This window comes from Nerophis ophidion, linkage group LG14 (assembly GCF_033978795.1).
Source record: "Nerophis ophidion isolate RoL-2023_Sa linkage group LG14, RoL_Noph_v1.0, whole genome shotgun sequence".
In the NCBI taxonomy this organism is placed as follows: Eukaryota; Metazoa; Chordata; class Actinopteri; order Syngnathiformes; family Syngnathidae; genus Nerophis; species Nerophis ophidion.
In genome coordinates this window covers 51295884-51313634 of record NC_084624.1, presented here as the reverse complement: position 1 = coordinate 51313634, position 17751 = coordinate 51295884, and the positions used below count along the sequence as shown (strand labels likewise).

At 42.0% G+C, this 17751-nt stretch overlaps 1 protein-coding gene across 4 annotated transcripts in view; it reads left to right on the top strand.

The window, feature by feature from the left end:
- lig1 (ligase I, DNA, ATP-dependent) overlaps positions 1 to 5866 on the top strand; it is a 119190-nt gene extending 113324 nt beyond the window's left edge. For all 4 annotated transcript variants that reach the window (XM_061920974.1, XM_061920972.1, XM_061920973.1 and 1 more), the window contains one exon: positions 5679 to 5866. In XM_061920974.1, coding sequence (XP_061776958.1) covers positions 5679 to 5753 — 75 coding nt within the window. In that variant the 3' untranslated portion in view covers positions 5754 to 5866. The remainder of the gene's footprint in view (positions 1 to 5678) is intronic.
- Positions 5867 to 17751: the final 11885 nt, after the last annotated feature.

Here is a 17751-nt window from a genome sequence, read left to right as displayed (position 1 = left end):
TCACGGATTGTAGCGGACATTTTTTTCCAGCCCGATCCCAGCTGTAAGTAGTCTGCTTTAATCGCATAATTACACAGTATTCTGGACATCTGTGTTGCTGAATCTTTTGCAATTTGTTCAATTAATAATGGAGAAGTCAAAGAAGAAAGATGTAGGTGGGAAGCGGAGTATTGCAGCTGCCTTTAGCGACACAGCCGGCGTTTCCTTGTTTACATTCCCGAAGGTGAAGCTTTACTATGGAACAGAGCCGTCAAGCGAACATGGTTCCCAACCACATGTCAACCGGCAGGTTTCGGTGAGAAAATGTTGGTAATAAGTTGGCTCTTACCATAGACATGTCAAAGAGGCAGCTGGGACTCTCTTGCCTCCTCCGTGGCTTCCCTCAGAGACACTGGTGGTCACCACACCCGTGGCCACACCCCTCTGACCTCTAGGTACAACAGTATTAACACTAGTAACACAATAATAGGGGCGGCGTGGCGCAGTGGGAGAGTGGCCGTGCGCAACCCGAGTGTCCCTGGTTCAAATCCCACCTAGTACCAACCTCGTCACGTCCGTTGTGTCCTGAGCAAGACACTTCACCCTTGCTCCTGATGGGTGCTGGTTGGCGCCTTGCATGGCAGATCCCTCCATCAGTGTGTGAATGTGTGTGTGAATGGGTAAATGTGGAAGTAGTGTCAAAGCGCTTTGAGTACCTTGAAGGTAGAAAAGCGCTATACAAGTACAACCCATTTATAACCCATTTAATAAACAGATAAGGGATTTTCAAGAATTATCCTAGTAAATGTGTCTAATAACATCTGACTCGCTCCCACTGCCCCGGCCTTTTTTTTCTTCCTAGTCCTTCACTCTCACTATCCTCATCCACGAATCTTTCATCCTCGCTCAAATTAATGGAGAAATCGTCGCTTTCTCGGTCCGAATCGCTCTCGCTGCTGGTGGCCATGATTGTAAACAATGTTCAGATGTGAGGAGCTCCACAATCTGTGACGTCACGCGCATATCGTCTGCTACTTCCGGTACAGGCAAGGCTTTTTTAAGAGCGACCAAAAGTTGAGAACTTTATCGTCGATGTTCTCTACTAAATCATTTCAGCAAAAATATGGCAATATCGCGAAATGATCAAGTATGACACATAGAATGGACCTGCTATCCCCGTTTAAATAAGAAAATCTCATTTCAGTAGGCCTTTAATGTTAGTGCGGCCCGCAAGTTTTATATGAATGGCGCTTGACAGCCTTGTGTTATTTGGGTCCTAAATGGCTCTTTCAATGTTCTGGGTCGCCTACCCCTGTGTTATTGGAAAAGCTGCAAATGAGCGAAAGCGACAGAAACTTTGCCATGGAGACGAGGGTTATCTTACGTGCCTGGCTGCAGTCACACCTGTCCGTCAGTAATTACAGTCCCCGATAACCTGGAGCAATTCAAACCGTTATTTTTTTTTTTTTTTATTGTTTAATTTGCATTGCCTCACATGATGAACACTACATATATTTCTATATAACACCGGATAACACTCCAAGAGCCATCGCTTTTTTGCGCTCGCTAACCCGGTACTTTCCCGGCTATTACCCGCCGACCGCCGCGTTGTTATAAGGAGGAAAAGCGGAACGACACACATTGAGGAAATATCATTATTCTCCGTGCGTTGGCTAAATACAAATATATTCCACAACCCCAAACATGTCTTTTTCAAAGCTTGCAGGGAAAGTGGGAGATGCAATATTTCTTTGTTGAGCACAGGGGCAGCCCGATGTGTCTTATTTGCACAGAGAAAGTTACGGTGCACAAGGGATACAATTTGAAACATCATTATACAACTATCAATCAATCAATCAATGTTTACTTATATAGCCCTAAATCACTAGTGTCTCAAAGGGCTGCACAAACCACTACGACATCCTCGGTAGGCCCACATAAGGGCAAGGAAAACTCACACCCAGTGGGACGTCGGTGACAATGATGACTATGAGAACCTTGGAGAGGAGGAAAGCAATGGATGTCGAGCGGGTCTAACATGATACTGTGAAAGTTCAATCCACAATGGATACAACACAGTCGCGAGAGTCCAGTCCAAAGAGGATCCAAGACACAGCAGCGAGAGTCCCGTTCACAGCGGAGCCAGCAGGAAACCATCCCAAGCGGAGGCGGACCAGCAGCGCAGAGATGTCCCCAGCCGATACACAGGCGAGCGGTACATGGCCACCGGATCGGACCGGACCCCCTCCACACGGGAGAGTGGGACATAGAAGAAAAAGAAAAGAAACGGCAGATCAACTGGTCTAAAAAGGGAGTCTATTTAAAGGCTAGAGTATACAAATGAGTTTTAAGGTGAGACTTAAATGCTTCTACTGAGGTGGCATCGCGAACTGTTACCGGGAGGGTATTCCAGAGTACTGGAGCCCGAACGGAAAACGCTCTATAGCCCGCAGACTTTTTTTGGGCTTTGGGAATCACTAATAAGCCGGAGTCCTTTGAACGCAGATTTCTTGCCGGGACATATGGTACAATACAATCGGCAAGATAAGATGGAGCTAGACCGTGTAGTATTTTATACGTAAGTAGTAAAACCTTAAAGTCACATCTTAAGTGCACAGGAAGCCAGTGCAGGTGAGCCAGTATAGGTATATATGTAGATATATATGTATATAAAGGTATATACAGTACAGGCGTAATGTGATCAAACTTTCTTGTTCTTGTCAAAAGTCTAGCAGCCGCATTTTGTACCAACTGTAATCTTTTAATGCTAGACATGGGGAGACCCGAAAATAATACGTTACAGTAGTCGAGGCGAGACGTAACAAACGCATGGATAATGATCTCAGCGTCTTTAGTGGACAGAATGGAGCGAATTTTAGCGATGTTACGGAGATGAAAGAAGGCCGTTTTAGTAACGCTTTTAATGTGACATGCTAGACATGCTGAGGTTTATGCAACATTTTTTTTTAACAAATCTTTTCTTAGGGCCCATTTTTACCCGGTCTCTGCATCCAGTGGTCCCCAGGTAAATTGAGTTTTAAGACTCCTGATCTAAAGGATGATCAGTTGAAACAGGATGCCCCTAAACTCACTTTTCATTCAGTCATTAGGGGTATTTTGTGTAGATTTTTGAGGACAAAAATAAATGTATTCCATTTTGGGATAAGTCCGTAACATAAAATGTGGAAAAAGCGACACGCTGTGTACACTTTCCGGATGCACTGTGTTTTAACTAAGGAGCTGGAGGTAGCTTAGTTGAAAATCAAATGAATACACTGTTCCTTCCTATCACCCCAATACCAGATGCTTTTCAAACCTTTAGGACATGGGTGTCAAACTCTGGACCCCGTGTAATTTAATTTGGCCCTTGAGGCAATATCAATTTAGCATTAGAGCTGGCCCGCCGGTGTTATACAGCGTCGGTGCTGCTGTAACGCGGCATTCGCCGCTAATACTCATACTTGCCAACCCTCCTAATTTTCCCGGTAGACTCACAAAGTTCAGTGTCCCTCCCGAAAATCTCTTTTGGGGCAACCATTCTCCCGAATTTCTACCGATTTCCACACGGACAACTATATTAGGGGCGCGCATTTAAGGCACTGCCTTTAGCGTTTTCTACAACCTGTCGTCACGTCCGCTTTTCCTCCATACTAACAGCATGTCACATAATATTTGTGGCTTTTACACACACACACGCGCACACAAGTGAATGCAAGGCATACTTGGTCAACAGCCATACAGGTCACACTGAGGGTGGCCGTATAAACAACTTTAGCACTGTTACAAATATGCGCAACACTGTGAACTCACACCAAACAAGAATGACAAACACATTTCGGGTGAACATCCGCACCGTAACACAACAGAACAAATACCCGGAACCCCTTGCAGCACTAACTCTTCCGGGAAACTTCCAGCAAACTGAGCAATAATTAACGTTTTATTCATGCATTTTCTCTTGCTACGTCAAGGCTTGAATGTTTGGTTCATTCATTATTGTTATTTTATTTTCAAATTTATTTTTAGCCTGTGGAAAAGAAATTTTATTTACCTCAGAAGATTGCAAATAGAAAAAAAGGTATTCAATTTTTATTAAAATTTTATTTGATATGCCATTGATATTTTTATTATTATTATTATTATTATTTGAAACTGGATTTTGCATGTCACTAAACTTATATAAGCCTTGCTTGTTCAATATTTATTTCAAATCTTGTTTGGGTTCCTATTAAAAGGTTAATTTGTTCAACCTCGGCCCGCGGCTTTGTTCCATTTAAAATTTTGGCCCACTCTGTATTTGAGTTTGACACCCCTGCTTTAGGACCTTTTCTGTTATGTTGCTGCAAGAACCCTAGTGATTTTGTAAACTATGTTCTAGTCCAGTGGTCCCCAACCACCGGGCCGCGGTTGATCCCCGATTGGTACTGGGCCGCAGAAGAATTTTTTATTCATTTTTATTTAAAAAAAAAAATAAATAAATAAATAAAATGTTTTTTTTATTTTTTTAATTAAATCAACCTAAAAAACACAATATACACTTACAATTAGTGCACCAACCACAAAAACCTCCCTTTTTCATGACAAAGGAAAATAAAAAAAAATTGTCCCCCCGGGCCGCGGTACAAATTATTAAGCGTTGAACGGTCCGCGGATACAAAAAGGTTGGAGACCATTGTTCTAGTCAGTTGGTCGAGTTTCACCAACTGATGGCTTTCATACTTTTGTTTACCATTATTGTTCCGTGGCAGAGGAAGACCTCTATTGATTTATGCTAGGGCTTTGAATATTTGGGTGTCCCACGATTGGATTCAATATCGATTCTTGGGGTCACGATTCGATAATATATCGATTTTTTTCGATTCGATTCTTGATTCAAAAATAATATTTTTCCGATTCAAAACGATTCTGTATTCATTCAATTCTTAGGATTTCAGCAGGATCTACCCCAGTCTGCTGACATGCTAGCAGAGTAGTAGATTTTTGTAAAAAGCTTTTATAATTGTAAAGGACAATATTTTATCAACTGATTGCAATCATGTAAATTTGTTTTAACTATTAAACGAACCAAAAATATGACTTATTTTATCTTTGTGAAAACATTGGACACAGTGTGTTGTCAAGCTTATGAGATGCCATGCAAGTGTAAGCCACTGTGACACTATTGTTCTTTTTTTTAATTTTTATAAATGTCTAATGATAATGTCAATGAGGGATTTTTAATCACTGCTATGCTGAAATTATAACTAATATTGATACTGTTGTTGATAATGTTCATTTTTGTTTCATTACTTTTGGTTTGTTCTGTGTTGTATTTGTGTCTCCTCTCAATTGCTCTGTTTATTGCAGTTCTGAGTGTTGCTGGCTCAGGTTTGGAATTGCGTTGTTATGGTATTGCTGTTTAGTGGTTTGTTGGATTGATTAAAAAAAAAATTTTTTTTATTTTTTTTTAAATAAAAAAATAATACATTTTTTGAAAATTAGAATCGATTCTGAATCGCACAACATAAACAATTCATATGCGAATCGATTTTTTCCCATACCCCTAATTTCTGCAATACTCAGTTTGCTGCAAGTTTTTATTTTAAAAAGTGTTTCTTTTTTCATACCTGACAAAGTCTCACACTTTCTTCTACTCTTTTTCTCCTTCCTCTTCCTGTTATTTCTCCTTGTCCTTCCTCAATCTGTTGTTTCCGCTGCAGATAGCCGATCTGTACAAGAAGCAGCAGCAGATCCAGAACCAGGGAGACAAAGCGGACCCTGAGGACTACTACTGACTTGTGCACCATGAATAAAATCACTCATTGCTATCAGCCGAAATGTAAATATCTTTATTTTTGTCAGCTTGAATGAAAATAAAGGCCTGTGCCACTTTTTAAAACACCTTAAACCAACGTCTGTTTGCTTCATGAACGGGACTCCCACGGGTTTTCTGGTGCAGGGCGTTGGACACTTCATTAAGTACGCATGTGCATTTCAATATCGTGTCGTGTTTGCATCTTTATTTATTCTTTGTTTCATTATCAACACTGCATAAGTTAATCAGAGTGTCTAGACAGGACTTGTCCACAGGGCTTCAGAGGTGCATTCGGAAATGAGACAAAAAGTGCATCACAATGCTTCTTTCCGGTTGGCACGTGGCGCCGATGTCCTCCAAAATCTGCAAGGAGAAGTGGTGAGCACACATTGCTGAATATTCTCGTTTAAAATATTGTCTGTCTGATGTTGATGTGGGCAGCAGGCTATTCTGAGTGTTCAAGGACACCACCTACATTCTGATTCGTCCCTCCGTCTCCTTTCACCAAGTAGGTGTCTCGTTGAGTCTCCATCTCCAGCACACGTCTGCCAGTGCATCTTGATTATCACCACACATTTTTTTTTTTTTTTTTTTACACAGATCCAGTGTTGCTCAAAAATCTGAATTTCAAATATCATCCTCCGCCGCCTCCTCTCCGTTGTTGTTAGACCCCGACGCAGAAGGCCCGAATGGAAATCAAACAGGCAACCAAGCATGAAATATTGGAAATATAAATATGTAATGAGGTTTGTATTGTTTGTGCTGAAAGTGTGTATTTGTTCCACAGAGTGCACCTGTTTGCTGCAATAATGTGTTACAAGTATTTGCGGCGGCCACCAGGGCGGGCGGGTGGTTATCGCTAAACAACGCCCTCTGTTGCCTGCGGATGCAAGACGCGTTGATGAGCCTACGTCTGTGTCACCAAGAGCCACCTTGAAAGACATCCACCCCTTTGAAATACAGGTGATGTTGTCGTAAAAAATTCTAATTCAAAAACGTGACATAAGAAAGCGGGCGTCACTTCAATGTTGTCACGTCATTAAAACCAATATAATGTAGGTCATGATTTAAAATGTTGACGACGCAATGTAATTAATCTGAAACGGCTTAGTGGTTAGAGTGTCCTGAGATGGGTAGGTCGTGAGTTCAAACCCCTGGCCGAGTCTTACCAAAGACTATAAAAATGGGACCCATTACCTCCCTGCTTGGCACTCAGCATCAAGGGTTGTAAATTGGGGGTTAAATCACCAAAAATGATTCCCGAGCGTGGCCACCGCTGCTGCTCACTGCTCCCCTCACATCCCAGGGGGTGAACAAGAGGAGGAGTCAAATGCAGAGGACAAATTTCACCACACCTAGTGTGTGTGTGAGACAATTATTGGTACTTAGGGCAGTATAGCCCGGTTGGTAGAGTGACCGTGCCAGCAACTTGAGGGTTCCAGGTTCGATCCCCGCTTCCGCCATCCTAGTCACTGCCGTCGTGTCCTTGGGCAAGACACTTTACACACCTGCTCCCAGTGCCACCCACACTGGTTTAAATGTAACTTAGATATTGGGTTTCACTATGTAAAGCGCTACATAAATATAATTCACACACTTCACAAAATGACCATGTTGTTCTCTCATGAGCAGGTATCGGTATTGTTAAAATTTTAACTGATACGAGTACCAAATTGCTACTTTAAAAACGGAGCCAGCGCTTAAATGGAGCCCAAACCTGTATTTAAAAAATGGAAAACATGCTTATTAAAATAAACTACCTTTTTATTATTATGGAAATTGTCAAGTTAAACAGAGTAGTCATTTAAAGGGCGCCTATGATGATTTTAAAGGGGCGCTGCACTATTATGCACATTCGTTCACTATCAGTATGAGAGATAAACACAATTCCTTTTTTTAAGACTTAAAAGATGATAAGAAAACACATGGAAGATGCAGCTAATGGGAGTCACCATTGTAGCCTTCAAAACCCTCAATTTTTTTCGTATACACACTGCAAGTATAAATATATAATGTAGAAACAGACACGTTTATAACAATCAGTGGTCTAGTGGTTAGAGTGTCCGCCCTGAGATGGGTAGGTCGTGAGTTCAAACCCTGGCCGAGTCTTACCAAAGACTATAAAAATGGGACCCATTACCTCCCTGCTTGGCACTCAGCATCAAGGGTTGTAAATTGGGGGTTAAATCACCAAAAATGATTCCCGAGCGTGGCCACCGCTGCTGCTCACTGCTCCCCTCACCTCCCAGGGGGTGAACAAGAGGAGGAGTCAAATGCAGAGGACAAATTTCGCCACACCTAGTGTGTGTGTGAGACAATTATTGGTACTTAGGGCAGTATAGCCCGGTTGGTAGAGTGACCGTGCCAGCAACTTGAGGGTTCCAGGTTCGATCCCCGCTTCCGCCATCCTAGTCACTGCCGTCGTGTCCTTGGGCAAGACACGTTACACACCTGCTCCCAGTGCCACCCACACTGGTTTAAATGTAACTTAGATATTGGGTTTCACTATGTAAAGCGCTACATAAATATAATTCACACACTTCACAAAATGACCATGTTGTTCTCTCATGAGCAGGGATCGGTATTGTTAAAATTTTAACTGATACGAGTACCATATTGCTACTTTAAAAACGGAGCCAGTGCTTAAATGGAGCACAAACCTGTATTTAAAAAATGGAAAATATGCTTATTAAAATAAACTACCTTTTTATTATTATGGAAATTGTCAAGTTAAACAGAGTAGTCATTTAAAGGGCGCCTATGATGATTTTAAAGGGGCGCTGCACTATTATGCGGGTTCGTTCACTATCAGTATGAGAGATAAACACAATTCCTTTTTTTAAGACTTAAAAGATGATAAGAAAACGCGTGGAAGATGCAGCTAAAGGGAGTCACCATTGTAGCCTTCAAAACCTTCCATTTTTCTCGCATACACACTGCAAGTATAAATATATAATGTAGTAACAGACACGTTTATAACAATCAGTGGTCTAGTGGTTAGAGTGTACGCCCTGAGATGGGTAGGTCGTGAGTTCAAACCCTGGTCGAGTCTTACCAAAGACTATAATAATGAGACCCATTACCTCCCTGCTTGGCACTCAGCATCAAGGGTTGTAAATTGGGGGTTAAATCACCAAAAATGATTCCCGAGCGTGGCCACCGCTGCTGCTCACTGCTCCCCTCACCTCCCAGGGGGTGAACAAGAGGAGGAGTCAAATGCAGAGGACCAATTTCACCACACCTAGTGTGTGTGTGAGACAATTATTGGTACTTAGGGCAGTATAGCCCGGTTGGTAGAGTGACCGTGCCAGCAACTTGAGGGTTCCAGGTTCGATCCCCGCTTCCGCCATCCTAGTCACTGCCGTCGTGTCCTTGGGCAAGACACTTTACACACCTGCTCCCAGTGCAACCCACACTGGTTTAAATGTAACTTAGATATTGGGTTTCACTATGTAAAGCGCTACATAAATATAATTCACACACTTCACAAAATGACCATGTTGTTCTCTCATGAGCAGGTATCGGTATCTTTCAAATTTTAACTGATACGAGTACCAAATTGCTACTTTAAAAACGGAGCCAGCGCTTAAATGGAGCCCAAACCTGTATTTAAAAAATGGAAAACATGCTTATTAAAATAAACTACCTTTTTATTATTATGGAAATTGTCAAGTTAAACAGAGTAGTCATTTAAAGGGCGCCTATGATGATTTTAAAGGGGCGCTGCACTATTATGCGGATTCGTTCACTATCAGTATGAGAGATAAACACAATTCCTTTTTTTAAGACTTAAAAGATGATAAGAAAACACATGGAAGATGCAGCTAAAGGGAGTCACCATTGTAGCCTTCAAAACCTTCCATTTTTCTCGTATACACACTGCAAGTATAAATATATAATGTAGAAACAGACACGTTTATAACAATCAGTGGCCTTGTGGTTAGAGTGTCGGTAGGTCGTGAGTTCAAACCCTGGCCGAGTCTTACCAAAGACTATAAAAATGGGACCCATTACCTCCCTGCTTGGCACTCAGCATCAAGGGTTATAAATTGGGGGTTAAATCACCGAAAATGATTCCCGGGCGTGGCCACCGCTGCTGCTCACTGCTCCCCTCACCTCCCAGGGGGTGAACAAGAGGAGGAGTCAAATGCAGAGGACAAATTTCACCACACCTAGTGTGTGTGTGAGACAATTATTGGTACTTAGGGCAGTATAGCCCGGTTGGTAGAGTGGCCGTGCCAGCAACTTGAGGGTTCCAGGTTCGATCCCCGCTTCCGCCATCCTAGTCACTGCCGTCGTGTCCTTGGGCAAGACACTTTACACACCTGCTCCCAGTGCCACCCACACTGGTTTAAATGTAACTTAGATATTGGGTTTCACTATGTAAAGCGCTACATAAATATAATTCACACACTTCACAAAATGACCATGTTGTTCTCTCATGAGCAGGTATCGGTATCTTTCAAATTTTAACTGATACGAGTACCAAATTGCTACTTTAAAAACGGAGCCAGCGATTAAATGGAGCCCAAACCTGTATTTAAAAAATGGAAAAAATGCTTATTAAAATAAACTACCTTTTTATTATTATGGAAATTGTCAAGTTAAACAGAGTAGTCATTTAAAGGGCGCCTATGATGATTTTAAAGGGGCGCTGCACTATTTTGCGGATTCGTTCACTATCAGTATGAGAGATAAACACAATTCCTTTTTTTAAGACTTAAAAGATAAGAAATCGCGTGGAAGATACGGCTAATGGGAGTCACCATTGTAGCCTTTAAAACCCTCCATTATGTTTGTATACACACTGCAAGTATAAATATATAATGTAGAAACAGACACGTTTATAACAATCAGTGGCCTTGTGGTTAGAGTGTCCGCCCTGAGATGGGTAGGTCGTGAGTTCAAACCCTGGCCGAGTCTTACCAAAGACTATCAAAATGGGACCCATTACCTCCCTGCTTGGCACTCAGCATCAAGGGTTGTAAATTGGGGGTTAAATCACCAAAAATGATTCCCGAGCGTGGCCACCGCTGCTGCTCACTGCTCCCCTCACCTCCCAGGGGGTGAACAAGAGGAGGAGTCAAATGCAGAGGACAAATTTCACCACACCTAGTGTGTGTGTGAGACAATTATTGGTACTTAGGGCAGTATAGCCCGGTTGGTAGAGTGGCCGTGCCAGCAACTTGAGGGTTCCAGGTTCGATCACCGCTTCCGCCATCCTAGTCACTGCCGTCGTGTCCTTGGGCAAGACACTTTACACACCTGCTCCCAGTGCCACCCACACTGGTTTAAATGTAACTTAGATATTGGGTTTCACTATGTAAAGCGCTACATAAATATAATTCACACACTTCACAAAATGACCATGTTGTTCTCTCATGAGCAGGTATCGGTATTGTTAAAATTTTAACTGATACGAGTACCGAATTGCTACTTTAAAAACGGAGCCAGCGCTTAAATGGAGCACAAACCTGTATTTAAAAAATGGAAAATATGCTTATTAAAATAAACTGCCTTTTTATTTTATGGAAATTGTCAAGTTAAACAGAGTAGTCATTTAAAGGGCGCCTATGATGATTTTAAAGGGGCGCTGCACTATTATGCGGATTCGTTCACTATCAGTATGAGAGATAAACACAATTCCTTTTTTTAAGACTTAAAAGATGATAAGAAAACACATGGAAGATGCAGCTAAAGGGAGTCACCATTGTAGCCTTCAAAACCTTCCATTTTTCTCGTATACACACTGCAAGTATAAATATATAATGTAGAAACAGACACGTTTATAACAATCAGTGGCCTAGTGGTTAGAGTGTCCGCCCTGAGATGGGTAGGTCGTGAGTTCAAACCCTGGCCGAGTCTTACCAAAGACTATAATAATGGGACCCATTACCTCCCTGCTTGGCACTCAGCATCAAGGGTTGTAAATTGGGGGTTAAATCACCAAAAATTATTCCCGAGCGTGGCCACCGCTGCTGCTCACTGCTCCCCTCACATCCCAGGGGGTGAACAAGAGGAGGAGTCAAATGCAGAGGACAAATTTCACCACACCTAGTGTGTGTGTGAGACAATTATTGGTACTTGGGGCAGTATAGCCCGGTTGGTAGAGTGACCGTGCCAGCAACTTGAGGGTTCCAGGTTCGATCCCCGCTTCCGCCATCCTAGTCACTGCCGTCGTGTCCTTGAGCAAGACACTTTACACACCTGCTCCCAGTGCCACCCATACTGGTTTAAATGTAACTTAGATATTGGGTTTCACTATGTAAAGCGCTACATAAATATAATTCACACACTTCACAAAATGACCATGTTGTTCTCTCATGAGCAGGTATCGGTATTGTTAAAATTTTAACTGATACGAGTACCGAATTGCTACTTTAAAAACGGAGCCAGCGCTTAAATGGAGCACAAACCTGTATTTAAAAAATGGAAAACATGCTTATTAAAATAAACTGCCTTTTTATTTTATGGAAATTGTCAAGTTAAACAGAGTAGTCATTTAAAGGGCGCCTATGATGATTTTAAAGGGGCGCTGCACTATTTTGCGGGTTCGTTCACTATCAGTATGAGAGATAAACACAATTCCTTTTTTTAAGACTTAAAAGATGATAAGAAAACACATGGAAGATGCAGCTAAAGGGAGTCACCATTGTAGCCTTCAAAACCCTCAATTTTTTTCGTATACACACTGCAAGTATAAATATATAATGTAGTAACAGACACGTTTATAACAATCAGTGGTCTAGTGGTTAGAGTGTCCGCCCTGAGATGGGTAGGTCGTGAGTTCAAACCCTGGCCGAGTCTTACCAAAGACTATAAAAATGGGACCCATTACCTCCCTGCTTGGCACTCAGCATCAAGGGTTGTAAATTGGGGGTTAAATCACCAAAAATGATTCCCGGGCGTGGCCACCGCTGCTGCTCGCTGCTCCCCTCACCTCCCAGGGGGTGAACAAGAGGAGGAGTCAAATTTCACCACACCTAGTGTGTGTGTGAGACAATTATTGGTACTTAGGGCAGTATAGCTCGGTTGGTAGAGTGGCCGTGCCAGCAACTTGAGGGTTCCAGGTTCGATCCCCGCTTCCGCCATCCTAGTCACTGCCGTCGTGTCCTTGAGCAAGACACTTTACACACCTGCTCCCAGTGCCACCCACACTGGTTTAAATGTAACTTAGATATTGGGTTTCACTATGTAAAGCGCTACATAAATATAATTCACACACTTCACAAAATGACCATGTTGTTCTCTCATGAGCAGATATCGGTATTGTTAAAATTTTAACTGATACGAGTACCAAATTGCTACTTTAAAAACGGAGCCAGCGCTTAAATGGAGCACAAACCTGTATTTAAAAAATGGAAAACATGCTTATTAAAATAAACTACCTTTTTATTATTATGGAAATTGTCAAGTTAAACAGAGTAGTCATTTAAAGTGCGCCTATGATGATTTTAAAGGGGCGCTGCACTATTATGCGGATTCGTTCACTATCAGTATGAGAGATAAACACAATTCCTTTTTTTAAGACTTAAAAGATGATAAGAAAACGCGTGGAAGATGCAGCTAATGGGAGTCACCATTGTAGCCTTCAAAACCCTCAATTTTTTTCGTATACACACTGCAAGTATAAATATATAATGTAGAAACAGACACGTTTATAACAATCAGTGGCCTTGTGGTTAGAGTGTACGCCCTGAGATGGGTAGGTCGTGAGTTCAAACCCTGGCCGAGTCTTACCAAAGACTATAAAAATGGGACCCATTACCTCCCTGCTTGGCACTCAGCATCAAGGGTTGTAAATTGGGGGTTAAATCACCAAAAATGAGTCCCGAGCGTGGCCACCGCTGCTGCTCACTGCTCCCCTCACCTCCCAGGGGGTGAACAAGAGGAGGAGTCAAATTTCACCACACCTAGTGTGTGTGTGAGACAATTATTGGTACTTAGGGCAGTATAGCCCGGTTGGTAGAGTGACCGTGCCAGCAACTTGAGGGTTCCAGGTTCGATCCCCGCTTCCGCCATCCTAGTCACTGCCGTCGTGTCCTTGGGCAAGACACTTTACACACCTGCTCCCAGTGCCACCCACACTGGTTTAAATGTAACTTAGATATTGGGTTTCACTATGTAAAGCGCTACATAAATATAATTCACACACTTCACAAAATGACCATGTTGTTCTCTCATGAGCAGGTATCGGTATTGTTAAAATTTTAACTGATACGAGTACCAAATTGCTACTTTAAAAACGGAGCCAGCGCTTAAATGGAGCACAAACCTGTATTTAAAAAATGGAAAACATGCTTATTAAAATAAACTACCTTTTTATTATTATGGAAATTGTCAAGTTAAACAGAGTAGTCATTTAAAAGGGCGCCTATGATGATTTTAAAGGGGCGCTGCACTATTATGCGGATTCGTTCACTATCAGTATGAGAGATAAACACAATTCCTTTTTTTAAGACTTAAAAGATGATAAGAAAACACGTGGAAGATGCAGCTAAAGGGAGTCACCATTGTAGCCTTCAAAACCCTCAATTTTTTTCGTATACACACTGCAAGTATAAATATATAATGTAGAAACAGACACGTTTATAACAATCAGTGGTCTAGTGGTTAGAGTGTCCGCCCTGAGATGGGTAGGTCGTGAGTTCAAACCCTGGCCGAGTCTTACCAAAGACTATAAAAATGGGACCCATTACCTCCCTGCTTGGCACTCAGCATCAAGGGTTGTAAATTGGGGGTTAAATCACCAAAAATGATTCCCGGGCGTGGCCACCGCTGCTGCTCACTGCTCCCCTCACCTCCCAGGGGGTGAACAAGAGGAGGAGTCAAATGCAGAGGACAAATTTCACCACACCTAGTGTGTGTGTGAGACAATTATTGGTACTTAGGGCAGTATAGCCCGGTTGGTAGAGTGGCCGTGCCAGCAACTTGAGGGTTCCAGGTTCGATCCCCGCTTCCGCCATCCTAGTCACTGCCGTCGTGTCCTTGGGCAAGACACTTTACACACCTGCTCCCAGTGCAACCCACATTGGTTTAAATGTAACTTAGATATTGGGTTTCACTATGTAAAGCGCTACATAAATATAATTCACACACTTCACAAAATGACCATGTTGTTCTCTCATGAGCAGGTATCGGTATTGTTAAAATTTTAACTGATACGAGTACCAAATTGCTACTTTAAAAACGGAGCCAGCGCTTAAATGGAGCACAAACCTGTATTTAAAAAATGGAAAACATGCTTATTAAAATAAACTGCCTTTTTATTTTATGGAAATTGTCAAGTTAAACAGAGTAGTCATTTAAAGGGCGCCTATGATGATTTTAAAGGGGCGCTGCACTATTATGCGGATTCGTTCACTATCAGTATGAGAGATAAACACAATTCCTTTTTTTAAGACTTAAAAGATGATAAGAAAACGCGTGGAAGATGCAGCTAATGGGAGTCACCATTGTAGCTTTCAAAACCTTCCATTTTTCTCGTATACACACTGCAAGTATAAATATATAATGTAGTAACAGACACGTTTATAACAATCAGTGGTCTAGTGGTTAGAGTGTCCGCCCTGAGATGGGTAGGTCGTGAGTTCAAACCCTGGCTGAGTCTTACCAAAGACTATAATAATGGGACCCATTACCTCCCTGCTTGGCACTCAGCATCAAGGGTTGTAAATTGGGGGTTAAATCACCAAAAATGATTCCCGGGCGTGGCCACCGCTGCTGCTCACTGCTCTCCTCACATCCCAGGGGGTGAACAAGAGGAGGAGTCAAATGCAGAGGACAAATTTCACCACACCTAGTGTGTGTGTGAGACAATTATTGGTACTTAGGGCAGTATAGCCCGGTTGGTAGAGTGGCCGTGCCAGCAACTTGAGGGTTCCAGGTTCGATCCCCGCTTCCGCCATCCTAGTCACTGCCGTCGTGTCCTTGGGCAAGACACTTTACACACCTGCTCCCAGTGCCACCCACACTGGTTTAAATGTAACTTAGATATTGGGTTTCACTATGTAAAGCGCTACATAAATATAATTCACACACTTCACAAAATGACCATGTTGTTCTCTCATGAGCAGGTATCGGTATTGTTAAAATTTTAACTGATACGAGTACCAAATTGCTACTTTAAAAACGGAGCCAGCGCTTAAATGGAGCCCAAACCTGTATTTAAAAAATGGAAAACATGCTTATTAAAATAAACTACCTTTTTATTATTATGGAAATTGTCAAGTTAAACAGAGTAGTCATTTAAAGAGCGCCTATGATGATTTTAAAGGGGCGCTGCACTATTTTGCGGATTCGTTCACTATCAGTATGAGAGATAAACACAATTCCTTTTTTTAAGACTTAAAAGATAATAAGAAAACACATGGAAGATGCAGCTAAAGGGAGTCACCATTGTAGCCTTTAAAACCCTCAATTTTTTTCGTATACACACTGCAAGTATAAATATATAATGTAGTAACAGACACGTTTATAATAATCAGTGGCCTTGTGGTTAGAGTGTCGGTAGGTCGTGAGTTCAAACCCTGGCCGAGTCTTACCAAAGACTATAAAAATGGGACCCATTACCTCCCTGCTTGGCACTCAGCATCAAGGGTTGTAAATTGGGGGTTAAATCACCAAAAATGATTCCCGGGCGTGGAAAACGAAGACTACTATTTTTGGACAAATGAGGATTCACAGCCTTATCTTTTTGAAGCTGAATATATGGAGGATAAACTACTGCTTCTAGAAGAGAGCACTACAGAAGGCACGAGAGTGAGGTCGGGATGACTCGAAGCTGTAAATGTGGAACTTGAAGTCCAGCTGTTTTGACATGGAGTGCTTACCTTAATAAACTGGAAAAATGTCCCCGGCCATCTGGAGCAAACAGACAACTGTCTATCAAGAGAGTCACCCTTTAAAGGCCTACTGAAATGATATTTTCTTATTTAAACGGGGATAGTAGGTCCATTCTATGTGTCATACTTGATCATTTCGTGATATTGCCATATTTTTGCTGAAAGGATTTAGTAGAGAACATTGACGATAAAGTTCGCAAATTTTGGTCGCTAATACAAAAGCCTTGCCTGTACCGGAAGTAGAAGCCGATGTGCGCGTGCGTCACCGGTGTGAGGGCTCTTCACATCTGAACATTGTTTATAATCATAGCCACCAGCAGCAAGAGCGATTCGGACCAAGAAAGCGACGATTTCCCCATTAATTTGAGCGAGGATGAAAGATTCGTGGATGAGGATAGTAAGAGTGAAGGACTAGAAGGAAAAAAAAATTACGAGGGGGCAGTGGGAGCGATTCAGATGTTATTAGACACATTTACTAGGATAATTCTGGAAAATCCCTTATCTGCTTATTGTGTTACTAGTGTTTTAGTGAGATTATAATGTCATACCTGAAAGTTGGAGGGCTGCGGTGACGGCCAGTGTCTCTGAGGAGGAGCCAAGAAAGTCGCAGCTGCCTCTTTGACAGCTGCAGGAGGACGCAAGCTCCGCTCATGTCTCCGGTAAGAGCCGACTTATTACCACAATTTTCTCACCGAAACCTGCCGGTTGACATGTGGTAGAGAAACATGTTCGCTTGACCGCTCTGTTCCATATTAAAGCTTCACAACAAACAAAGAAACACCAGCTGTGTTTGTGTTGCTACAACCGGCCAAAAATACACTGCTTTCGACCAAAAGCATTCTTCTTTACAGTCCCCATTATTAATTGAACAACTTGCAAAAGATTCAGCAACACAGATGTCCAGGATACTGTGTAATTATGCGATTAAATCGGAAAACTTTTAGAATAGAATAGAAGAATAGAATGAACTTTATTGTCATTATATTTGCACATAACAAGATTAAAGATTCCAACTTAAGGTGCGGTAGTGGGAACAAATATGGGGTGAAATAAATGACATAAGAGGTAAAAAGGAAAAACTAACAATTGAAATTAACAGACTACTCTCCAATAAAAATAATAAGCAATCCTGTA